Below are 22,474 nucleotides of genomic sequence, written 5' to 3' on the forward strand. Positions count from 1 at the left end.
ACTCATCAAGCAGCTTGTGGTCATCTGGATCCTTTGTGAGATGATGATGTTGCTGCTCCTGCAGGATTTGTTGATAATATTATTGATTGACTGAGTCGAGTGCGTTGTTGGTGCTGCTCGATAGTTTTATATGACTGGCAAACACATCCTATAGTCACATGAAATAGGTTCCTGGTGTCCTCATAACATACCTGAATGCGTTTTGCTTTTTCCCATACCCATTCCCCTATTCAAACAGAATTGCTTGCTAGATTTCTATCCCAACCGTTTCAATCTCCCCTGAAAATGTCCCATAACGTTGAAAGCCAGCCACCACCTTCGCCGTCGCCTCCCCCTCCGGTTCCCGCCCCTGGCGCTCCGTCTATGAAAGGTTCCGAATCTTCTAAACCCCAGACGTCCTCACCTTGTTGCTGCTGCGGCGGCGGCGGCGTCTGCGGTGGCTCACCGGAACCACCTTGTGAATCTCGAGGGTCCCAATAAGAATCTTCTGCGCCCGTTTGCTGCCGCCTAGATGCTTCGTCATCGCTTCTGGGTTCAGATCTTTGTCCCAGTCCTCTTTGCATTGCTTCGTAACCTGCCATGGTTCCGGCACCTGCAATCGCGCCTTCGCCCATGCCTGCTGCTCCTGCGGCTGATCCAACTGCTCGGCCAGCTCCACCCACAACAGCGCCGCCGGCTTCGGCAGCACCAACTGCTCCAGCCTCTCCAGCCCCAGCCGCTCCGGCTCCTGCTGCCCCACCGGCCGCCTCTCCACCACCTCCAAACCAGATAGGGAAGAAGCCATGTCCTCCGCTATGACGGGAAAAGTAGTCATAATCAATCGTCACGGCGGTGGCGAGCATCACAGCTCTTTGATCGAGAGTCATCCCATAGGTGCCTTCGTTCCCTCCCAATGCTTCCGCATAGTCACGATCACCCTCCTTTTCGACCGGATGTTCCATCCCAGCAGCGTCCATTCGCAGAACATAGCTTCCGGTATCGGTGAATATTTCCCGCCCAAACCCGCGAAATTCGCGATTGACCGACCCAATTTTACGCTTGTTCTGATCTAGTAGAGAGAAATCCCAAGATAAGAAGGGCTCGTTGACGGCAGCGAATTGGACGAAGTCTGTGGTCGAACCAGACCTGTTGTTTTCAGCGAGTTGACTCTGTTGCAAGCTGGACAGTCCCTCTGGTCTCCTCTTCGATATGGCATCAGGCCCAGGCTCATTCAGGGCGAGATCATGGGAAAGAAAGAGATCGTATTTCCGGCGCAGTGGAGCCCATTGTGAATGTGTTTCGCCAATTATGCGCATTGACTCCAGCGGTAGAGGAGATATTTGTGGCTGGTCCACAGGGTCCGCATTGTTTTGTGGCATCAGCGCCGTGGACGAGGATCTTGGTGTGCTGGAGTGAGGATCCCAAGGATCGTAGACCCGAATGCGCGTATTGATCCACGAGAATGGGCGATGGAATCTCAACACCTCCCTAGAGTGGCGATCGAAGACGTGGGTAGTGAACGCGCGGTGTGTCGTGAAGAACTGCCTCCTCATAGTGTGCCCTATACCACCATCGTGCTCAGCCATATACCCGATGTGATTCCCATGGGGGTCGAGGATGACATATCGATTGGCTTGCTCGAAGCCGATCAACACATTCATCATTTCAAGTTGCCGTTGGACGACGATGCCGGACTGAGACAGGATGTCGGTGGCGGGGTGGTCAGACCTGAGGATGGCGTTTGCATCTTCTGCTATATGTACAGGGGCGAGGAGAGAATTGTCTTGGGGACTTGTTTCGGCGAGAAGGTCCTCCATCGACGGAGGTTTGGGAGGAGTATCCCTCTGTGAGGATGAGGGTGTCGAGCCATCTTGGTCTTTCTTTGGGTTGGAGGATGTGGACGACCGCCGTAGGTTTTCGTGGAGACATCTAGAGACGGTGAGAATTTGCCGCCTCGGCCTCAGTGCAGCGAAAGCAGAGGGCCTGAGGAGGAAGAGAGGCTTTGACATCTGGGATTACGGGCAAGATGTAACGGGTGTGAGAGCTGTCCTCAAAGATTGCGCGACCATGCAAATACTATCCTTCAAAAGTCAGAGTAAAGGATGTGACAGCATGCTGTGATGGCTGAGCTCAGTAGAAGTATAGCTTCCCGCGAGCTGGATTCATGAAGAGACTACACCAGGATGTTCAACCTATAAGGCGGGCATCGAATAAATTCGATGAGTATTCATCACACATGAGCTGTTGGCGCAGTTTGGAGAAATCAAAAAGTGACGCTCACAAACCCCTTCTGTAACTCCGTAGCGCGGCGGCTCTGCTCCTCCGGCGAAACAGTTGCTCCGCGCCCGTAACGAATTATGTGACTGTCAAAGACCTACAAGGTCATGAAGGATTCTATACCTCTCCGGAGGGAGTGACTCTTTTCTTCAGGAGAATTATGTCATGCATCTGAACAGCCTGTTATTCAGCTTGCAACCCATTTGCTCCTAACAGCCGCACGTTTCGCGCCCAACCTCCCCTCCAAATTCCCGAACCACGAGGACAACCTCACATCCGATGTGGTCCTGCCTAATTTGACCCTTAAGGCGATCTTGAAACCAGCGATGGGGCTCAATGAAAAGACGGAGCAAAGCTGAAAATAGGAAATAGGTCACAATATAAGACTGAAATGGTGTTGTCTCTCCTGCTTGGTCTGAATTTCGCCACTGCTGCCACCTTCGATGAGCACTAGAGCATAGGTATTGAGAGGCGCATTTGCTGAGGGGACTATATGCTCTGTCAGGGCAGGCATCCCACTTGTTCTGGGCCACCGTTCGGCATAGAGACAGGAGATTGTTCAGGCGCGAAAGCTATCGACATGGTAACGAGCAGGATCAACCTGGCTGAAGTGCCCGAGATAGCGACATAGTACGGAATAGGGACGAGCCGGTGTCCAAGGATCAACAAAATTGCGGGGGTGGCTGCCTCTGTCGAGCTATCAAAAGCCCCCTGGATCATTTTATACGAGCCTAAGTATCTCTCCAAGCCATCAACCATTTTAGCCGTCTCGCCAACTCGGATCGCGAAGACCCCAACTCTATACCTGTACCTCGTACTTCGGAACCCTCAACCTCGACAAGAATTTGTTCAGAATCGCAGCACGAGCTGCCACGGCTGAGTTCTTTGGTGACAAATATCCAATCCCCACCTCAAGCAAAAAATGCGCCTTGTCTGCTTGTCTCATCCACTCACGGCCCAGAACTCACCATTAAGACTTTTTCCCTCGCACAAGATAGTATAACTGTTAGGACTGGGGTACCGTCGAGCGTTAAGGGGCCACAGATTAAAGTATAATTGGAAAGGGCCTGGTTCAGGCGCCCAAGCACTCCACTATCGATAGGACTGATACACCATGCTAGGCTAGCGGTCTCAATGTCGCAGATACCGGTACGAGTATGGTTCCGGGGCGTCGACGGCAGGCGGGTAAGCAGGCTGATTTACCTGTCAATCGCCATCCTTTTGCATAGTATAATCACCAACAGCTTCAGCAATCCCCAGCCACGATTGATGCCATATCAGGTGGATTACTTTGCCAGGAATGATGGCCTCCTCTATACCAACAGTAAAAAGCCGCAGACTATGGCCAAGCCCAATTTCGGGTTCTGAAAACAATACCAGGAGCTAGGCGCTGTTACACACACCGGCCCCAGACACGGGCTGGGCTGTCTGGAAATATGGGGCGATGCACGTTTCAGAACGTCAAAATGGGCGCCTGCGTCCAAAGTCTTCCCTGTCAACTTCTCTACATCGTTCTTCTGTCATCGTTATCACTGTTGTTGCTATCGTGGTCGACGTCAACATCATGCTGGGCGCCATTGTTGCGCTCGGCCTCGTTGCCGCTCATGCGACTCAAGCGATCCTCATTCGCGACACCATTCTACAATGGTTCTGGCTTGCTTGTATGGAGTCACCCATTCCGTTGCCGTTGTGACAGATTATTGTGCTTGGTTACTGACTCTCACAGCGGTGGCTGATGACAACTACTTGTATATCACGGGAGGCGAATTTTATGAGCCGGAAGATGACGTGGTGACCATGTACTATCGTAAGAGACAATGGCTGCTCAAACATCTTAAGAGTCCTTATTCTGACCCCATTTATCTTCAGAGGGCAATACGCTTGTGGTCGACCTCAGACAATCCTGGACGAACCAAACAGTCGACGCTGTTACTTCAACACCCGATCCAGATGGAATGATATATGTCCGACAACCGATGGTTTTTTACGACAAGACCCGGAACAAAATAAGCCGCTATGGCGGATGGCCATACGAAGTGTCGGATTTCCCATCTTTGCTATGGTCCTTCACCGCAGGATCATCCGGTGTTACGTGGAAGAATGAGACGCCTCCCGCCACCGACGGCCTCGCAGCGAATTCGCCAGGCCCGTTCGCCTCGGCGAATGCCTACACCAATTCCACGTTCTACAACTTTGGTGGGAACGTCGTGAGCTCGTTACCCGACATGACGGTTCTGTCTGGCCTCGTCACGCGAGACTTTGAGGCTCAATCTTGGATGAATTCCACCGCCATTCTCCCCAATCAGAGCAGATATCGCACGCAGGCCCGCATGGTCCACGCCCCAACTTTTGGGAACCAAGGGTTTCTCGTTGTTGTCGGTGGGGAGGCCCCTCCTACGCAAGAATCTGTTTACGAAGCTGGCGCACATATGGTCGACATGTCCGTCATCACTCTGTATGACATTGAAACGGGGAACTGGTATACGCAAACTGCGACAGGAGCTATTCCACCTCCAAGGTCGGAATTCTGTGCCGTCGGTGCATCGTCCCGGGGTGGTGCAAGATTTGAGCTGTAAGGACTGTTCTTTACACCAAGCTCCATGCTTTAGTTTCGTTCGACTAACGACGACTCTCCTAGGTTTGTTTACGGTGGTTCAACAAACGCCACATTTGATTTAAATCACAGCTCCGACGAGGGCTATCTCAACGTCTACGCACTGTCCCTGCCGGCTTTCCGGTGGTTCAAGTCCAATTCGACAACTCCCGTGCGTCGAGCTTGCAACGCGTGCACGGTCATTGGGAACAGACAGATGGTGTCGATAGGTGGAAGATTGCCCAGCTCTCTACAGGCATTCGGCAGCGAAAAGGATCCCTGGCCCAGCGGTCTGGGGGTTTTTGATATGACCGATTTCGAATGGGTCGACCATTACGACGCAGCAGCTGCCGCATACGAAACGCCCGATGTGATCAAACAGTACTACTCGGAACGTTACAAGGAGCCAGATTGGAGTGACGCGACATTGGCCAGCGTATTTGGTATGTCATTTCTATGCCTTCTTCGGGGATGTTGAAGTGCCTTTTGTTTTTTTTTCTCGCAAAGCCTTTTCTAATGAGCCGTTTCTCTCTAGCGTTCACGCCACCCGCGAGCTCATCATCCGACAATTCGACTTCCACGGACGGTTCTAGCAGTTCTTCGACTGAGCAAGCTTCACCGACGCCCCCGCCAGTCGTATCTACCAAGAGGACCAACACCGGCGCGATCGTTGGCGGAGTGGTTGGTGGCGTTGCACTCCTCGCGATCATCCTCGGCCTGTGGTACTGGATGGCAGTGCGACGCCGCCGACGAGCCCGGGCAGAATTTGCTGCCATGGCGGACAAAGACGGGGACGGAAACACAGAAGTCGACTACAAGGACCAAAAGTACACGCCACCGATGGAAGCCGCGTCGACACCAATGTACGAGGCTGACGACAACTCCCGCTCGGAATTGAATGGGTTGCCGCCCAAACCGCAGCTGATAGCCGAGTTGCCTGTGAATGAGGAGCCGGTGAGAATCCCCGGCGCGGCCACGAGATGACACTTATTTGCACTTTTGTACAAACACACCAAAAAAAGAACGGTTGACGATCAATACACCAAAAACCGCTTTCCCCTCCCCCAAGCGCTGGCGTTTCGGAATGATTTGCAAGGGATTGTGTATTCCTACCAGCTTACTTACCTACCCACAACCCCCACGCAACCCATCTACCTATGTATGTACCCATGTACCTACCAACAACATCTGGCGAGTGGGTAGCTAGAAGATGTATAGACCAAAGGGAGCCAGGCACGGCTACGGGCCAGATTCTCACTTTTGAAAGGCATTTGCGTTACATTACATTCATATCAGCGCATCTCTACCGAGGAAAGGTGTGAGATGATGCCCTTGAGCAGCGTTATTATTTCACGTGCCCGAGTTGTACTGGTACCTCGTACTCGGGTACAGTGAGAGCGCGCGCTCCACCACGATCGTCTGTGAGTCTCATATAAAGCCACTGTTTCCATGCTTTGTAGGTACATAGGTACATAGGTACGTAGGTAGGTAGGTATGTCAACCCCTACCAAGGCTAAGCTACCTAGGTACCTCGTAAGGGGAACATGGTTTTCCGGTTTCACATTCCCTGTGGGTCTGTTCAAGGTCTGTTCGGCGACCAGCGATCAGCGATCAGCTTCCTGGTTGTCTCATGTCAGGAGTGGTTCTCGACATATCTCACACATGACATGCATCGCATACATTACAAGTACCGCAAGTAAAAGTAAGAGTCCGAAGAGGTATTTACTTGGTATCTACCTATCTACCTAATTGGTACCTCGTGCATGTGTTGTGAGACTTAGTGAGACTGTATACGTGTGTGTGTGTGTGTGTGTGTGTGTGTGTGTGTGTGTGTGTGTGTGTGTGTGTGTGTGTGTGTGACAGTATGTACCTCGTACTCGGCAGTCCACCTTCCCCCTTCCTGATGACCATACACATCATATCATGTCATATCATGCCACAGGGGCATTCTCTTTCACAAGTTTCTCCCAAAGCACGATCGATCAAGGCCTTTCACAGAAAGGTACCTCACAGCGTAGGCATGTAGATTTATCTTTTAATCCTTGACATCCTTCCACATCCCTGTCGGGCTCATTGGCTTGCTTGGCCATATTTGTGAAGTTGTGGGAGCAAGAATACTTACCAGCTTCGGGATCGCTGTCAGACCTCGACTCCACTTCTGTTCGTCTGTCAGTGCCTCAGTTTGTATCGGTTGTAGCAACGTTAATGACTTGTCACACGAAGCCATTGGAGGTTTTCGGTCGAAGGGTCACCGAGTAGCGATAGTACGCATCCTATAACTACTCGATAGAGTTCGAGGCCTTGTAAACTTCGCCATATTCTTCCATTGGAAGAGTCACAAACACCACCCAGAGGTGGCTCAATCGCAGAATATCCAAGAACAGCTTTGAATCCTGCTCTTCCCTAGGGTGAGCACGACGGAGAAGGTATACTTGTTCTATAATCAAACTCCATGAAATGCCCACCTAGAATCCAGCCTTCTCCAATCTCACATAACACATTCGGGGATGGCGGGCCAGCTTGTTCGTGGCCGCCCAGCTGCTGACCTCAGCCGGGGTCTCCTTCAACTCAAAGTTCCAGATCATCATGACCAGGATGATCCGCATCTGGAGATATGCTAACCTGCGGCCAAAGCACGCCCGAGGACCCAGGCCGAAAGCAAGATGTGGTCCCGCCTGGGAGTCAAAGACTTCTTGACCAGCCTGCGAGTCGTGCACGAGCCAGCGCTCAGGTCGGAATGTCTTCATGTCTTCCTCGTCCTGTGTCCACTGGCCGACCTGGTTCTTGGCGGCTAAGCTGGAGGCACTGCGCTTTGAATCACTGACAGGGAGAGCGGGTGACAGGTACCCGGGCCCGTTCTGCATGAGAAACACATCTGTGCCCTTGGGGATGCTGTAGCCTAGCAGTGTGGTGTCCGTGGTAGTTGTACGAATCGATCCATTAAAGAGCTGCGCTGTCCGAGACATCTCCTCAATGGTGGCATCCAGGTATGGGACCTGAATCTTGATGATCTCTTCCATGGTTGGGTTACGTTGCTCTGCTGTCGCTGCAGCATACGCGGCCCGGAGACGGGAGCGGAGCGTGGTTTGGGCGGATTGAGCAGTGGAGAGGTATTTGACAGTCCATGTAAACGTTGTACTTGTCGTATCGTGACCACCAATGATGAACCCAAAAAGCTAACAGACATGTCAGTGTGGCATCTAAGCAGAGCTTGTAGATAAGTCACTCACCTCATCATAAATTGTGCGGGAATGGTACCTGGGTGGTCGACCATCTTTCTTTGCAGCCGCCGTCTCTCGCTGTAGGATGTCATCGAGAGCCGATCTCTTGGCTTGATGTCCGGAAGATAATCTGTTCAAAGACTCATCAACCATGTCGGAGAAGAGCTTCTCCTTGTAGGCTCTGGCTTTCCGCATATAAGGCAGTTGGCGTAAGATCCAATGGGCGAAGCGAGGGAAAGGCGCTTTGACGGATACCTCTAGAGACTCTGTAAGCGTTGCGATCGCTTCAAAAGTTGCCGGGCGATGGAACTGAGGGAATGAGATTGGGTCGGTGAGGGCGTGTGGAAGATCAAATTTCTCAGCTCCCAAAAGTTGCTGCAACTGCGCGAACGTGTTGCTCTCTTGGATTTGCAGTCCAAAGGTGGTCGCGAAGATGACATCCAGCGCCACGTTGTAGATGTCTTCACCAGCTTCAAAAGCACGCCCCTGTGCCACCTCCGTCTTGAAGTTCCAAAGTTTTATAAAGGTCTCTGTATTGGCGTATATCTGTGGGCCACCAACACCATGGAGAAAGGCAGGTGTCATGAGATCTTTCAAGAGGTTTCGGTGAAGTTTGAACCGATTCTCTGTCGATTTCATACTGATATGCATATCTGGCACCAGCCCCATGAAGACATCGGCTGTGAAATCAGATCGGTCGAACTCTTTCGTCCGTCGAAGGAGGATGTCAGAGCTCTCGCGGTGATCGGATACGATGACCCAAGGCCGAGCGAACGGCCTTCCGAAAACTTGCACAATAGGCGATTGATGTTTGGTGATCTGTTCTGTGATCCACGGCCAGATTTCCTCAGTCTTGGCCATATAGCTCATCATCTCTGGTATGTCGCCAAGGAGAGATCGGGTTGCCGACTCGTTGTATGGAATGCCAGGAATGGGCTTGGGAAGAAGCCTGCGATAGCCAGTATAAAGCAGGACGATACAGATAGCGACGGGTATGAAAAAGGGAGCAGTCGCGGGCATTGTGTCAATGACACGGAGAGCTGATAGTCCTATCATGGCCAGGGAATGTGTTTGCCAAACGGACAGAGAAGATGAGGCAGTACGTGCTATCTGACCACGTCGAGCAGGACCGCCCGACTTTATGTCCTCTGTATCTCCTGCGGACATTCCAGGGTGGACGCTCCTTCGTCAGCTCTTACCAAAGGACATCACCACGACACAGCCGTAAAAGCAACATTTACCACCTGCGGGTATCGCGGCCGACTCATCAGGCTCTTTCTGTACACCCTTAGCCTGTCTGACATGACAGTGTTGCCTGCGTGCAACCATGGTGATGAGGTCGTCCGACGAATCATGGGAGCCCAGTGATAGGTAGCGGCGCTCTCGACCGAAAGCATGTCTTCGCCATCTCAATGTCATGTTCGACGTCGTAGGCTGTCAAGGCGAGCATATCGTGTCCAGATGCTGACACGAGCACCGGAGGGTGGGGTTTTCAGGCACTATAACGGGGGTCATGGTAGCGGTACCTCGAAGGGTCCGATGCCACTGGCCCTGAGCCAACCGAAAGAATCTCACCCCAACATAGATAGAACCTCGTCACTATTAGTAGTCGAGACAAGAAAACCTCAACGGCATTATATCACGTGCTCAACACCAACTGTAAGAGGGGTGAAAAAGGGGGTGTTGCGTACTCGTATATGGGGATCGTCATTGTTGTCCATCTGCCAAAGACAAAATACGCTGTGCCACTGGAGGGGGCACCAAAGGGGCTTGGTTTGATTGGACAGGTGGGTGGCTCTTCACCTGTCAAGGCGTGTTGCCGGTCGAGGGCCCAGCCCATTGGATCTTCACGAGTGGCTTTCTCGCTAAGGATGCGAAACCTCATGGCTCCAAGCAGGTCTAAGCCTGGATGGGGAGGTCAAGATTGATTTTCCCGGGGTCGCACTCCAGTCATGGTGTCATTGGAACTGCGGCGGCAGCGGCATCTGCTGGGATCAAGAAAGCCACAAACTGCGCTCTCAGACAAACCACTCCAGTTCCAGGCAACACTGTTTCTTCTGATCCATGGTCGGCACCACTGCTCTATCAGGGTGCTTGTCTGGTCTCGCAACATGTCTTTCCTTTCGACACTGTACATATTGCCCCTGGGTCACCCGCTTCTCTTCGTGTGAATCTTGATTGCCTCCTCCATCCCTCCACGATTCCGCTGAACTCAGTGCGTGTCAATGGCAATGCTAGGCACGGAATATCGACTGTGCTGAGAAGACAAGCGCAATCGAGACCGAATATCCTCTCTCCGGCCGGGTTCTTGTGGTCGCATCATGGCTCTCTTTGTGCGCCAGGTCGTTACCTTGACTCTCAAGAATCTCCTGCTTGCTTTTGTCCGGCGCTGGTTCTCGACTTTGATCCGAGCGTTTCTTTTGCCTTGCGTCTTTGTCGGCTTCCTGTGCGTCAACCCTACTTCCATGCTCTGCCGAACCCTTCTAACCTCTCAGATCTTATGCTCGCTTTCTCTTTATTCCTCCCAGCGTCTATGGCATTGGTGACCCCACGCCGATTCGAAGTCTGTCCGAAGCGCTGGATCTGGTCTCCGGTGGCAGAGATAAACTTGTTTTCGTGAACAACGGGTTTACAGATGGTCCCATTCAATCAGTCATTGAGAAAGTCGTGAATGATACTGGGTCATTTGGTGGTCGCGTCGAGATATTGTCACAAGAGGAGGAGCTCTTGACTGTGTGCCGGAACTCGATCAGAGGAACTTCGTCATGCATCGCCGGCGCTGTCTTTTTCTCCTCGCCCTCTGAAGGAGAGGCTGCTCGGTGGAATTACACTATCCGTGCAGATGGCGGACTTCAGTCCAAAATCGTGACCGACTCCTCCAAGAACGATGTCGAGATCTACTTGCTTCCCCTGCAGCACGCCATCGACCGTGCCATTTCGGAGGTTGAAGCCGGGACGAATGGAGCTACAGTTCTGCCTGATGCAGCAGAAGAATATCCTTACACTTCCCAGACCAAAAAGGAGCGGCTGAGACGCATCCGAACCCGATATATGGGGGGCATCATCGACATCCTAGCTGTGGCTTTCTTCATTGGGGTAGTAGGTGTTACGTATCAGCTTACTGGAGTCATCGCCTCCGAGAGAGAGAATGGAATGGCCCAGCTTCTTGATTGCATGATGCCTAATTTGAAGAGATGGCAACCACAGATGGCACGAATTATCGCTAACCACCTGGCATTTGACCTGCTCTACGGGCCGGGCTGGATCATCATGGCAATTATTCTCTGTGCAGGTGTCTTCAGCAATACTTCAGCTGGCATTGTCATCATCTTCAATATTCTGGCCGGACTGTCGATGTCATCCTTTTCAATTCTGGGAGCTGCGTTCTTTAAGAAAGCCCAGCTGAGTGGAATCACTTCTGTCATCGTAAGTCTTCTACTTGCCATCGTCGCGCAGGTCGCCAGCAAGGCCGGCACAGCATCTGTCGCCATACTTTCTCTTCTTTTTCCACCTATGAATTACGTATACTTCATCATTTTTATGGCTCGCTGGGAAAGACAGGACCTTGCCACGAATCTGGTGAGACGGGCGCCGAATAACACATCCGCTTTACCCGGCATTGCTCTCTGGATCTTTTCGATAATTCAGATTTTTGTCTTCCCGATCCTTGGTGCTTATGTCGAACGTGCGCTATATGGAACAGCGTCGCAAAGTCGAAAGACCACATACTCAGACGACACTGCCTCTATTTCATTGTCTGGGTTCACCAAGGAGTATCCGCCTTCGTGGTTTGCGAGAGTTCGCGCATTCTTTACGAGGAAACAACTTACCACTGTACTCGCCGTTGACAATCTAACCTTAGATGCTACACGGGGCCACATAGTGGTGCTACTAGGCGCCAATGGAAGCGGGAAATCCACCACTTTGGACGCAATTGCTGGTCTCAGTTCCATCACCTCTGGTGATATAACCGTCAACTTTCCCGAGGCAAACACAGGTCTAGGGTTTTGTCCTCAGAAAAATGTGCTATGGGATGATCTGACCGTGGAGGAGCATGTTCGCATCTTCAACCGCATCAAGAGCCAGAAGCCCTCTTCGAAAGAAGAAAACCTGCAACTTCTGGCCTCATGCGACATCGTACGAAAGATGAGTGCTCGTTCAAAGACGTTGTCAGGAGGTCAGAAGCGCAAGTTACAGCTGGCTATGATGTTTACTGGCGGCTCGCGAGTATGTTGCGTGGACGAGGTGTCCTCGGGTCTTGATCCATTATCACGGCGGAAAATCTGGGATATTCTGCTTGCTGAACGTGGGTCGAGGTCGATCGTTCTCACCACACATTTCCTCGACGAAGCTGAGCTCCTTGCTGATCATATCGCTATCCTGTCGAAGGGCATTCTGAAGGCCTCGGGGACTTCGGTGGAGTTGAAACACAAACTCGGCTCTGGCTACCGAGTTCATATCTATCACACCCACGGGTCTCAGCAACTTTCAGCATACATGGATGTCAATCATGTGCGACGAGACGATCAAACGATTTATGCCTTGACAGACTCGGCAAAGACGGCAGACTTTCTACGTCGCATCGAAGGCGAGGGGGTCGTGGAGTACCAGGTCAATGGTCCCACCATTGAAGACGTCTTTCTGAAGGTGGCTGAGGAGGTGAGACGGTCGGAAGGACTGGCGGAAAAGGCGGGCTCCGATCCCATCCTCCAGGAGGTCGGTAGTCACAGCAGTACTGAGATTGACCCCGACAGCGCTTTCAAAACAATGATTAGAGACGAGTCTTCGGGAGAAACCCCTCAGCTTCTGGACGGACGTCGCATCAGCATGCCTCAGCAAGCTCTCGTACTTTTTTCCAAACGATGGGTCGTACTCCGTCGGAACACTCTTCCCTATCTTGCGGCATTACTGATTCCAATCATTGCTGCTGGACTCGTCACTCTCTTCCTCGACAATTTTGAAAAGACGACCTGCAATCCGGCGTCATTAGCTCTGGTGTCCGATATTGAGTCGTTATCATCGCAGATTGATTACGATCTTGTGGCAGGACCACGAGATCGTCTGGGGCAAAATGCAATCCAACTTTTCGCTTCCACACTCGCCGGCAGCACGGGTGTCGCAGGAATTGCAGCAAATACAACAAAGCTGCTAGATTCTATCCATCTCGTCGATACCGTCGATGAATTCAACAACTACATCGAGACCAGGTTTGCCAATGTGACCCCTGGAGGCTTTTTCCTGGGAGACAAAACTTCACCACCAACATTTGCCTGGCAGGGAAACGGAAACCTTGCATTTTCGGTCATTATACAGAATGCCATGGACACCTTGTTGACCAATATCTCCATCTCAAATCAATACCAAGCCTTTGACGTGCCTTGGGGTGCCGACGTTGGAAAAGCATTGCAATTGATCACGTATTTTGGGCTCGCCATGGCAGTCTACCCGTCTTTCTTCGCCCTGTATCCAACAATTGAGCGGCTGCGCAACGTTCGAGGACTCCATTACAGCAACGGCGTCCGATCGGCACCTTTGTGGCTTGCATACACTTCGTTTGACTTCGTCATTGTCGTCCTTACCAGCTCGATCACTATTATCATCTTCCGGGCAGTGACTGATGTCTGGTATCACATTGAATACCTCTTTGTGGTGTTCTTTTTGTATGGCCTGGCTTCGACACTGTTGTCCTATGTCATCTCCCTCTTCTCGAGGTCGCAACTCGCAGCCTTTGCATTCGCGAGTGGTGGTCAGGCCGTGATGTTCTTGCTTTACTTTATTGCTTACATGTCGGTCCTCACCTATTCACCGATCGACAAGATAGACAGGAACGTCAATATCTGTCACTTCACAATCGCAGCCATCTCTCCCGTGGCCAACCTGACCCGCGCACTTTTTGTTACTCTTAACGTGTTTTCGATCACCTGCAGAGATCGAGAATTTGCTTCTTATGCTGGATCAATGACCACGTTTGGCGGACCCATCTTGTATTTGATTTTGCAATCATTCTTGCTCTTTGCGCTACTATTGTGGTGGGATTCGGGTCCTCTGTTTCGACGGTTCGGGAAAAAACAACAGGAAGAAGAGGTGGAAGAGAGAGACACCATGGAAGCAGAAGTCTCCAACGAACTCACAAGGGTGTCATCGTCGCAAGACGGTCTTCGCGTTCTAAATCTAACCAAGCGATTTGGCAAAACGCTCGCCGTGAACAATGTCACATTTGGAGTGCCTCGTAGTGAAGTCTTTGCCCTCCTCGGGCCGAACGGAGCTGGGAAGTCGACGACAATCTCTCTGATACGAGGTGATATCCAGCCCAGCCGTCGAGGAGGCGATATTCTGGTCGACAATATCTCGGTGATCCGACACCGGGCGCAGGCGCGCTCCCGACTTGGTGTCTGCCCTCAGTTCGACGCGATGGATACCATGACCGTCTCAGAGCACCTGCATTTCTATGCCAGAGTCCGAGGCGTGAGCGATCCCCGGCACAATGTCGAGGCGGTGATGCGAGCGGTTGGCCTCGAGCAGTATGCACATAGGATGGCGGCCAAATTGTCTGGTGGCAACAAGCGCAAGTTGTCCCTTGGGATCGCGCTCATGGGCAACCCAAGTGTCCTCCTGCTGGACGAGCCTTCTTCAGGCATGGATGCAGCGAGCAAGCGCGTCATGTGGAGGACGTTAGAGTCGGTGGTTCCTGGTCGATCTCTGGTGCTCACGACTCATTCAATGGAGGAAGCAGATGCACTCGCAACAAGAGCTGGTATCATGGCAGGGAAAATGTTGGCACTTGGGACAACTGACTACCTTCGCAGAAAACACGGCGACGCGTATTATGTCCACCTCGTGCATAGCAGAGCCCCACACGCCTCCGATGAAGACATGCTGCGCATTCGAAACTGGATACAACGGAATTTCCCCAATGCAAATATCGAAAGTAAGGTATATGCAAGTCAGATCCGATTTTCGGTCCCACCCAAAACTTTGTACGCGAGCAAGGATGGCGAAATTAGTGTTGAATCTGGGATCGCGGCTCTATTCACTGCCCTAGAGACAAACAAGTCAGAGTTGCAGATTGAATACTACAGCGTCAGTCGCGCAACGTTGGATCAAGTTTTCCTCAATATCGTGGGCAAGCACAATGTTGAAGAAGAGGGCGGTGAAGGACCCCTTGCACCAAAGGCCAGTTTCGTCCAGGAGCTCTCCCGGCTGCGGTCTCGTCTGGCACATAAATGAAGAGGGTGATTTTCTTGAGTTAGGTATACAAGAGGTATACGAGAACAAAACGAAACAGGCGCGAACCTCACTCTCTATATCTCTGGACTGCTGGAAAATGGGCGGCCCTTGTATGTCTGTCGTTTTGACGATGTCATTCCTGTTTGCACCGCATTGGGAAATTCGGCCGCTATACCCTTGTTACAGTTGGGCAACATCCGGCGGGAAAAACAGAAGCAGAAAATGGGATTTGTAATGGCCTACACTACTTGTTCGGTCCTTAGGCGGGTTCCAGCTCGCTAGACAGTGCAGATGGGCTATGGGGGGGTCGGATTCCGCACCAAACTTCGGCTCAACAAAAACTATGATATCCTCAGCCATCCCCTGGATCCCTCTGTGCGAGGGGAGAAGGAGAGGAGGTGGGGAGATACTTGTCTCGTATCTTGGCTCCGCAACGGATTTTGGCGATCGGCTTTTGGTTCAATCAACGTGTCAGCCTCGGCCACTCAGTCCATGAGTCAAGCAGCAGGGACTCGCTAAACTCCCGGCCTGTTGCCGCCGATAACCCCCCAATAGCAATGCCTTGAATGCCCCTCGTTCAAGGACTTTGTGTAAAGACCTAGCCTCACCGTCTGCCTTTATCGAGAAGCTGGAAGCTCGTCTCCGTGAACAAGATTCAGCTGTTTCAGGCAATTGAGAACACCCCACTCCATTATGGGCTCTGCGAGATACCCGATATGGGTTCCCAAAACAGTGGAGGCAAGAGTCGTCGTTGACTGGTGCGTTCAGCCGGATGCCGCTCTGCCGGGCCATGCACGAAGCGCACCAAGGCATGTCCCAAGTGGAGGCTAGCGGTCGGTGGCCACTGGCTAGAAGTCCGCCGATTTTCCAAAGTATTTTCCAATTCCTTTTCCGTGGATATTCTTTTTCAGACCATTGCATTTGCGATTTGACCTACCGGTCGTGCCTGAGGACACTTGGAGCAGCTTTTGTCTTTTTTTGGTTTTTTTGGTGATATCGTATTGCATTGGGTCTACCGGCAAGCTCTGAACCACTCAACCACACTTGACCGTTCATGTGGGGAAAGGAAGGATCATAGCCGAACAAAAAGACTTGGTAGGGACGGGCCCAAGCTCACACAACCATGGTCGACACCCTTTCAAAAGAATTGGGCCTGGGTCAACCGGCACAACAGTACGGTGCAACCACGGATCACGCTTCTCAAGGAGATACCCGTCAATATGACGAAAAGGAGCCTGGCGCAATTCGAGATAGAGAAACATTTGCTGTTGAAAAGCACTATGAAAGACCTCGGATATCAACCGACTCTTATGGTCTGCAACGCACCACCTCAGGTGTCAATGTTGAACAGGCGGAGAGGGATTTCGCCGAACTGAGCAGGGAACTGAGTGCGATCAGTCGTCGAGTCTCGCGGACACAGTCGAAGGTTTCTCATGTCAGGGCAAGAGACGTGGAGAAGGCCATCAGTTCCTCTGATGAGATTTCGGACGATGTCTTTGACTTGGAGACCACGTTACGCGGCGCGAGAGAGGCGGACGATGCTGCAGGGATCAAGCCCAAGTATATTGGTGAGTTCGGCGTCTAGAGATCCCTCTTTCCTGGGGCTTATCACAGTCAAACAGGTGTGGTGTGGGAAAACCTCACTGTCCGCGGCATTGGTGGCGTCAAGAACTTTGTCAAGGTCTTCCCTGATGCCTTTGTCGACTTTTTCAACGTGCCGGGTACGATCATGAGCATTCTGGGGATAGGAAAAAAGGGTCGCGAGTTCAACATCTTACAAGACTTTCGCGGTGTCGCCAAACCGGGTGAAATGGTACTTGTGCTGGGTCGACCTGGAAGTGGCTGTACGACCTTCCTCAAAGTGCTCGCCAACCAACGTTATGGCTATACAGGCATAGACGGTGAAGTTCTCTATGGTCCTTTTGACGCTGCTACCTTCGAGAAGCTCTACCGTGGCGAGGCGGTGTACAACCAGGAGGACGACGTACACCATCCCACCCTGACTGTTGGTCAGACACTAGGGTTTGCCCTTGACACGAAAACGCCAGGGAAGCGTCCCTTGGGCCTCAGCAAAGCCGAATTCAAGGACAGGGTTATCCGCTTGTTGCTCAAAATGTTCAACATCGAGCACACCATCAATACCATCGTGGGGAACCCTTTCATGCGCGGTGTTTCTGGCGGAGAAAGAAAGAGAGTCTCGATCGCTGAAATGATGGTCACTCGAGCCACTGTCTGCTGTTGGGATAATAGCACCCGCGGACTCGATGCATCGACTGCCCTTGACTACGCCAAATCGCTCCGAATCATGACCAATATCTACCAAACCACCACTTTCGTTTCGCTGTACCAAGCATCTGAGAACATCTACAGCCAGTTCGACAAAGTCATGGTGATCGACAAAGGTAGACAAGTCTTCTTCGGTCCGGCAAAGGAGGCGAGGGCATATTTTGAAGGGCTGGGTTTCCTGGAAAAGCCTCGTCAGACGACACCCGACTACCTGACGGGGTGCACCGACGAGTATGAACGGGAATATAAGCCAGGGCGATCTCCTGAAAATGCGCCTTCAACCGCCGACTCGTTCGTGGATGCGTTCAACAAATCCGTCTTCGCTGAAAGACTCGAGAAAGAGATGGCCGACTATCGAGAATCCATCCAGCACGAAAAGCAGGTGTACGATGATTTCGTGGCAGCACATCGCGAAGCCAAACGAAAACATACACCCAAGAACTCGGTGTATTCGGTGCCGTTCCACTTGCAAATCTGGGCCTTGATGCGGCGACAATTTCTGATCAAATGGCAAGATAAGTTCTCTCTGGTGGTTTCGTGGATCACATCTATTACCATCGCCATCATCGTCGGTACGGTCTGGTTGCATCAACCCAAAACTTCCGCGGGAGCGTTTACTCGAGGTGGTGTGCTCTTCATGGCTTTGCTCTTCAACGCTTTTCAGGCATTTTCGGAACTGGCATCTACGATGCTGGGTCGACCGATTGTGAACAAGCATCGAGCATACACTTTCCACCGACCCAGCGCGTTGTGGCTTGCACAGATTGTCGTCGACCTGGCCTTTGCGTCTGTCCAGATCTTCGTCTTCAGTGTCATCGTCTACTTCATGACAGGCTTAGTCCGAACTCCCGGGGCATTCTTTACGTTCGTGCTTATCATTATCACGGGCTATCTCTCCATGACTTTGTTCTTCCGTACCATTGGTTGTCTGTGTCCGGATTTTGACTACGCCATCAAGTTCGCCGCCGTTATCATCACCTTGTTCGTCATCACGTCTGGGTACATCATTCAGTATCAAAGCCAGCAAGTGTGGATGCGATGGATATTTTACGTCAACACCCTCGGTCTTGGCTTCGCAGCAATGATGATGAATGAGTTCATGAGGCTGACAATGCGCTGTACCGCTGAGTCGTTAATCCCATCGGGTCCTGGGTACAACAACATTGACCACCAGGTCTGCACCCTTCCAGGTTCTCAAGCGGGAGCGGTCGAAGTGTCAGGGAATGCCTATGTTAAACAGGGCTTTTCTTACGACCCGGCCGATCTCTGGCGTAACTTTGGCATCATCGTCGTTTTGATTGCATTCTTCCTTTTCACCAACGTCATCCTAGGAGAAACGGTCAAATACGGCGCTGGTGGTCGCACGGTCACCTACTTTACCAAGGAAAACAACGAAAGGAAAGCCTTGAACGAGAAATTGCAGGAACGAAAACGAAGACGACAAACGAAGCAGGATGCCGGGGACAGCTCAGAGCTCAATATCACTTCCAAGTCTGTGCTGACGTGGGAAAATCTCACGTACGATGTACCTACTCCTGCTGGGCAATTGCGGCTGCTGAAGGATATCTTCGGATACGTGCGTCCAGGGCAATTGACCGCTTTGATGGGCGCGAGTGGAGCCGGTAAAACGACGTTGCTTGATGTCCTTGCCTCTCGAAAGAATATCGGCGTGATCGGTGGTGATATCTTGGTTGACGGTCAAAAGCCAGGCGTTGGGTTTCAGAGAGGGACTTCGTACGCGGAGCAGCTCGATGTTCACGAATCGACTCAAACGGTCCGAGAAGCTCTCCGGTTCAGCGCCGATCTTCGCCAGCCGTACGAAGTGCCCCGAGAACAAAAGTACGCGTACGTGGAAGAAGTCCTTTGCCTGCTCGAACTCGAAAACCTTGCAGATGCCATTATCGGCAGCCCCGAAAGCGGACTGTCGGTCGAAGAGCGGAAGAGGGTGACCATTGGTGTTGAACTTGCCGCAAAGCCTCAATTGCTCCTCTTCCTCGATGAGCCCACGTCGGGTCTTGATTCACAATCCGCGTTCAATATTGTCCGCTTCCTCCGCAAACTCTCTGCCTCTGGACAAGCCATTCTCTGTACCATCCATCAACCCAACAGTGCCCTGTTTGAGAACTTTGACCGGCTGCTCCTGTTGCAACGAGGTGGAGAGACTGTCTATTTCGGAGACATAGGCAAAGACGCACACGTCCTTTTGGGCTACTTCCACAAACACGGCGCCGACTGCCCTCCAAATGCTAACCCGGCCGAGTGGATGCTGGACGCCATCGGAGCTGGCATTGCAGCTCGCATCGGAGACAGGGACTGGGGAGATATTTGGCGCGAAAGTGACGAGCTCGCGACTGTCAAGGCCGAGATCATCGACATGAAAGCGAAACGTCAGCGCGAAGTTGCTGGCGAGCCCAAGCTGGATGAGAGAGAGTACGCCTCCCCTCTGTGGCATCAGATCAAAGTCGTGTCCAATCGGACCCATTTGGCCTTCTGGCGCTCCCCCAACTATGGTTTTACGAGGCTGTTCAACCATGTGGCTATCGCTCTGCTCTCAGGTCTGGCGTTCTTGCAGCTCGACGACAGCCGATCAAGCTTACAATACCGCGTCTTCGTCATCTTTCAAGTCACCATCATTCCAGCCCTGATATTGGCACAGGTGGAGCCCATGTACGACCTTTCCCGGCTCATCTTCTATCGAGAATCCGCAGCGAAAGCGTATAGTCAATTTCCGTTTGCTTTCGCCATGGTCTGTGCCGAGATGCCGTACAGCCTTTTGTGTACGGTTGGGTTCTTTGTCCCGATCTACTACTTGCCCGGGTTCAACAGCAACAGTTCGAGGGCGGGCTATCAGTTCTTCATGGTGCTGATTACAGAGTTGTTCTCCGTGACGCTGGGCCAGATGGTTGCAGCGATCACGCCGTCGAGTTTCATCTCCAGCTTGATCAACCCATTCATCGTCATTGTCTTTGCATTGTTTTGCGGCGTCACCATCCCCAAGCCACAGATCCCGGGCTTCTGGCGTGCCTGGCTGTACCAACTCGATCCCTTCACTCGCTTGGTGTCCGGGATGGTCACCACGGAATTGCACGACCGACGGGTGGTCTGTACCTCGTCGGAGCTCAACTCGTTCCCTTCTCTACCGGGGCAAGACTGTGGCGAGTACATGAGCAACTTCTTCGAACGCGGCGGGCCGGGCTACATTGTCAGCAACGTCACCGACACGTGTCGGTACTGCGCCTACAAGATCGGGGACCAATTCTACGAGCCCTTGCAGTTGAGTTTCAACGACCGTTGGCGGGACCTAGGAATTTTTGCCGCCTTTATCGCGAGTAATCTGATCTTGCTGTTCTTGGCATCGAGGTATTTGAATTTCAATAGAAGATAGATTAGGTTATTATCGCATGGCGCGGGGCATGTACATAGGGAATGGAAATTGCACAGGGAAGCGATGCATTGCCATAGGAGGAGGGAAAAAAAAGGAGGGGGGGGGCGGGCTAAAACACCCCCCTTCAGTGGGCACGAAAGGGGAACACAAGTTTTGAATGACAACTGGTCCTGTTTTTATGTAGTATGTAGTGGTAACTACGAGGTACCTTTCTCTATTACTCGAGAACGAAAAACCTATTAATTTCCATTCATTCTTCGAACCTAGAGGGTGACCGAATCGCCGCTTTAACCTGAACTTTAACTGAGCTCACCTTTGGCGGAGCATCACTGAACCCTCCCTGAGCGCTCGCTCCCTGAGCAAAACACATTTGGGGCCTCATCGGGTCCTTACGATCCGGCCATCCTTGCCTCCCGGCTAGGTAATCCGTTTTAGACGGGCCGTTAGGAAACCTGGTACATAGATTCCCTGCCCCTTACGCTACTACCTCTAAAAGTTCCTTGTACAGAACCACATTGTGTCGATGAAAAAATGTGCAAGAATTGCAGGTCGAACGAAGAGGAAGTAAAGGTGCAAAGAGAAGGAAGGGCGTTGAACAGTCCTAAATGAAAGGTTAGAGTAAGAAGAAGAGGTTGCACGAGGAGCAGCAGTACTTACGGCGGCGTGAGTGTAGAGAGAAGACGGAGAGAAATAAAAAAAGACGAAGGAAATCAAGAACTCTGAGCTTTAACTGAGCCTTTAGCGGAGCATCACTAAACCCTCCCTGAGCGCTCCCTGAGTAAATACATTTAGAACCAGCGGCTACTTGTTCGCACTGCGCTGACTCGATGCTCCCCGTGATGCCGCACAAAAAAGTTCCACGCAGCTTGAACTTTTGGTAGGCTATCCTACCGCCGCCGAACTAATGTGGGACAAATATCGTCGTCTTCTAATTACGCGGCGTGTGAAAGCGTCTGCAGACTTTAATCCATCTCATAAAAAGGGAAATTTACTATTTACTCCTTACGGTGTTGAAAGATCGGAACCATGACGGGAAATAAAAAAGTACCAAAAAAGTAAGAAATGGTCACTACGAGGGTCGAACTCGCGACCTTGGCGTTAACCGCTTTCAACGCTATTAGCACCACGCTCTAACCAACTGGAGAGGTAATTAGTACTTGTTTGTTAAACTTGGTGAACGGCAGCTACTAACCTGAGCTAAGCGACCTGTTGGAACTTGAGTTGGATTCTCAAGACTTAAAATTATATAGAAAAGCTTTTTGTTCTCGGGGAGAGATTTGTTCTCTGACGTCATGGCGTCCCCACCGTCCTAAATGCTTCGGTCCGTCTACATTCTCCCTTCAAGTTCAGCGGCAGCCTCAGGCTGTTCTTTGAAGTCACATTCATACCGCTCAATGACTTCTCCGAACAATCTACGGATCAGGGGCCTGTTACAGACACTGTAGACAAGTAAGCGCGAACGTCTCCTCTTCCTCCGCAACATGTTCGACGAACCAGGAATGCGCT

The 22,474-nt window shown here is 51.7% G+C and overlaps 5 protein-coding genes and 1 pseudogene across 6 annotated transcripts; 3 read left to right on the plus strand and 3 right to left on the minus strand.

Moving 5' to 3' along the window:
* Positions 1 to 269: 269 nt before the first annotated feature.
* On the minus strand, positions 270 to 1,988 carry Z517_06221 (uncharacterized protein; the record flags this gene model as incomplete). Its single annotated transcript, XM_013427963.1, has 1 exon — positions 270 to 1,988. The coding sequence occupies one exon, from the start codon at positions 1,986 to 1,988 to the stop codon at positions 270 to 272; it is 1,719 nt and encodes a 572-aa protein (XP_013283417.1).
* Positions 1,989 to 3,700: 1,712 nt separating this feature from the next.
* Z517_06222 (uncharacterized protein) lies at positions 3,701 to 5,833 on the plus strand (the record flags this gene model as incomplete). The annotated part of the gene is made up of 5 exons (XM_013427964.1): positions 3,701 to 3,917; positions 3,983 to 4,063; positions 4,126 to 4,828; positions 4,895 to 5,292; positions 5,385 to 5,833. 5 exons carry the CDS (start codon positions 3,701 to 3,703, stop codon positions 5,831 to 5,833), a joined length of 1,848 nt encoding a protein of 615 aa, XP_013283418.1.
* Positions 5,834 to 7,314: 1,481 nt separating this feature from the next.
* Z517_06223 (uncharacterized protein) lies at positions 7,315 to 9,090 on the minus strand (the record flags this gene model as incomplete). Its single annotated transcript, XM_013427965.1, has 2 exons — positions 7,315 to 8,025; positions 8,080 to 9,090. The coding sequence occupies 2 exons, from the start codon at positions 9,088 to 9,090 to the stop codon at positions 7,315 to 7,317; spliced, it is 1,722 nt and encodes a 573-aa protein (XP_013283419.1).
* Positions 9,091 to 10,391: 1,301 nt separating this feature from the next.
* Z517_06224 (uncharacterized protein) lies at positions 10,392 to 15,297 on the plus strand (the record flags this gene model as incomplete). The annotated part of the gene is made up of 2 exons (XM_013427966.1): positions 10,392 to 10,516; positions 10,566 to 15,297. 2 exons carry the CDS (start codon positions 10,392 to 10,394, stop codon positions 15,295 to 15,297), a joined length of 4,857 nt encoding a protein of 1,618 aa, XP_013283420.1.
* Positions 15,298 to 16,420: 1,123 nt separating this feature from the next.
* Z517_06225 (uncharacterized protein) lies at positions 16,421 to 20,968 on the plus strand (the record flags this gene model as incomplete). Its single annotated transcript, XM_013427967.1, has 2 exons — positions 16,421 to 16,865; positions 16,920 to 20,968. The coding sequence occupies 2 exons, from the start codon at positions 16,421 to 16,423 to the stop codon at positions 20,966 to 20,968; spliced, it is 4,494 nt and encodes a 1,497-aa protein (XP_013283421.1).
* Positions 20,969 to 22,032: 1,064 nt separating this feature from the next.
* On the minus strand, positions 22,033 to 22,125 carry Z517_06226 (annotated as a pseudogene). Its single transcript has one exon. The product of its transcript is annotated as a tRNA-OTHER (tRNA).
* Between the last annotated feature and the right edge of the window lie 349 nt (positions 22,126 to 22,474).

Source organism: Fonsecaea pedrosoi (assembly GCF_000835455.1).
Source record: "Fonsecaea pedrosoi CBS 271.37 unplaced genomic scaffold supercont1.4, whole genome shotgun sequence".
Taxonomy (NCBI): domain Eukaryota; kingdom Fungi; phylum Ascomycota; class Eurotiomycetes; order Chaetothyriales; family Herpotrichiellaceae; genus Fonsecaea; species Fonsecaea pedrosoi.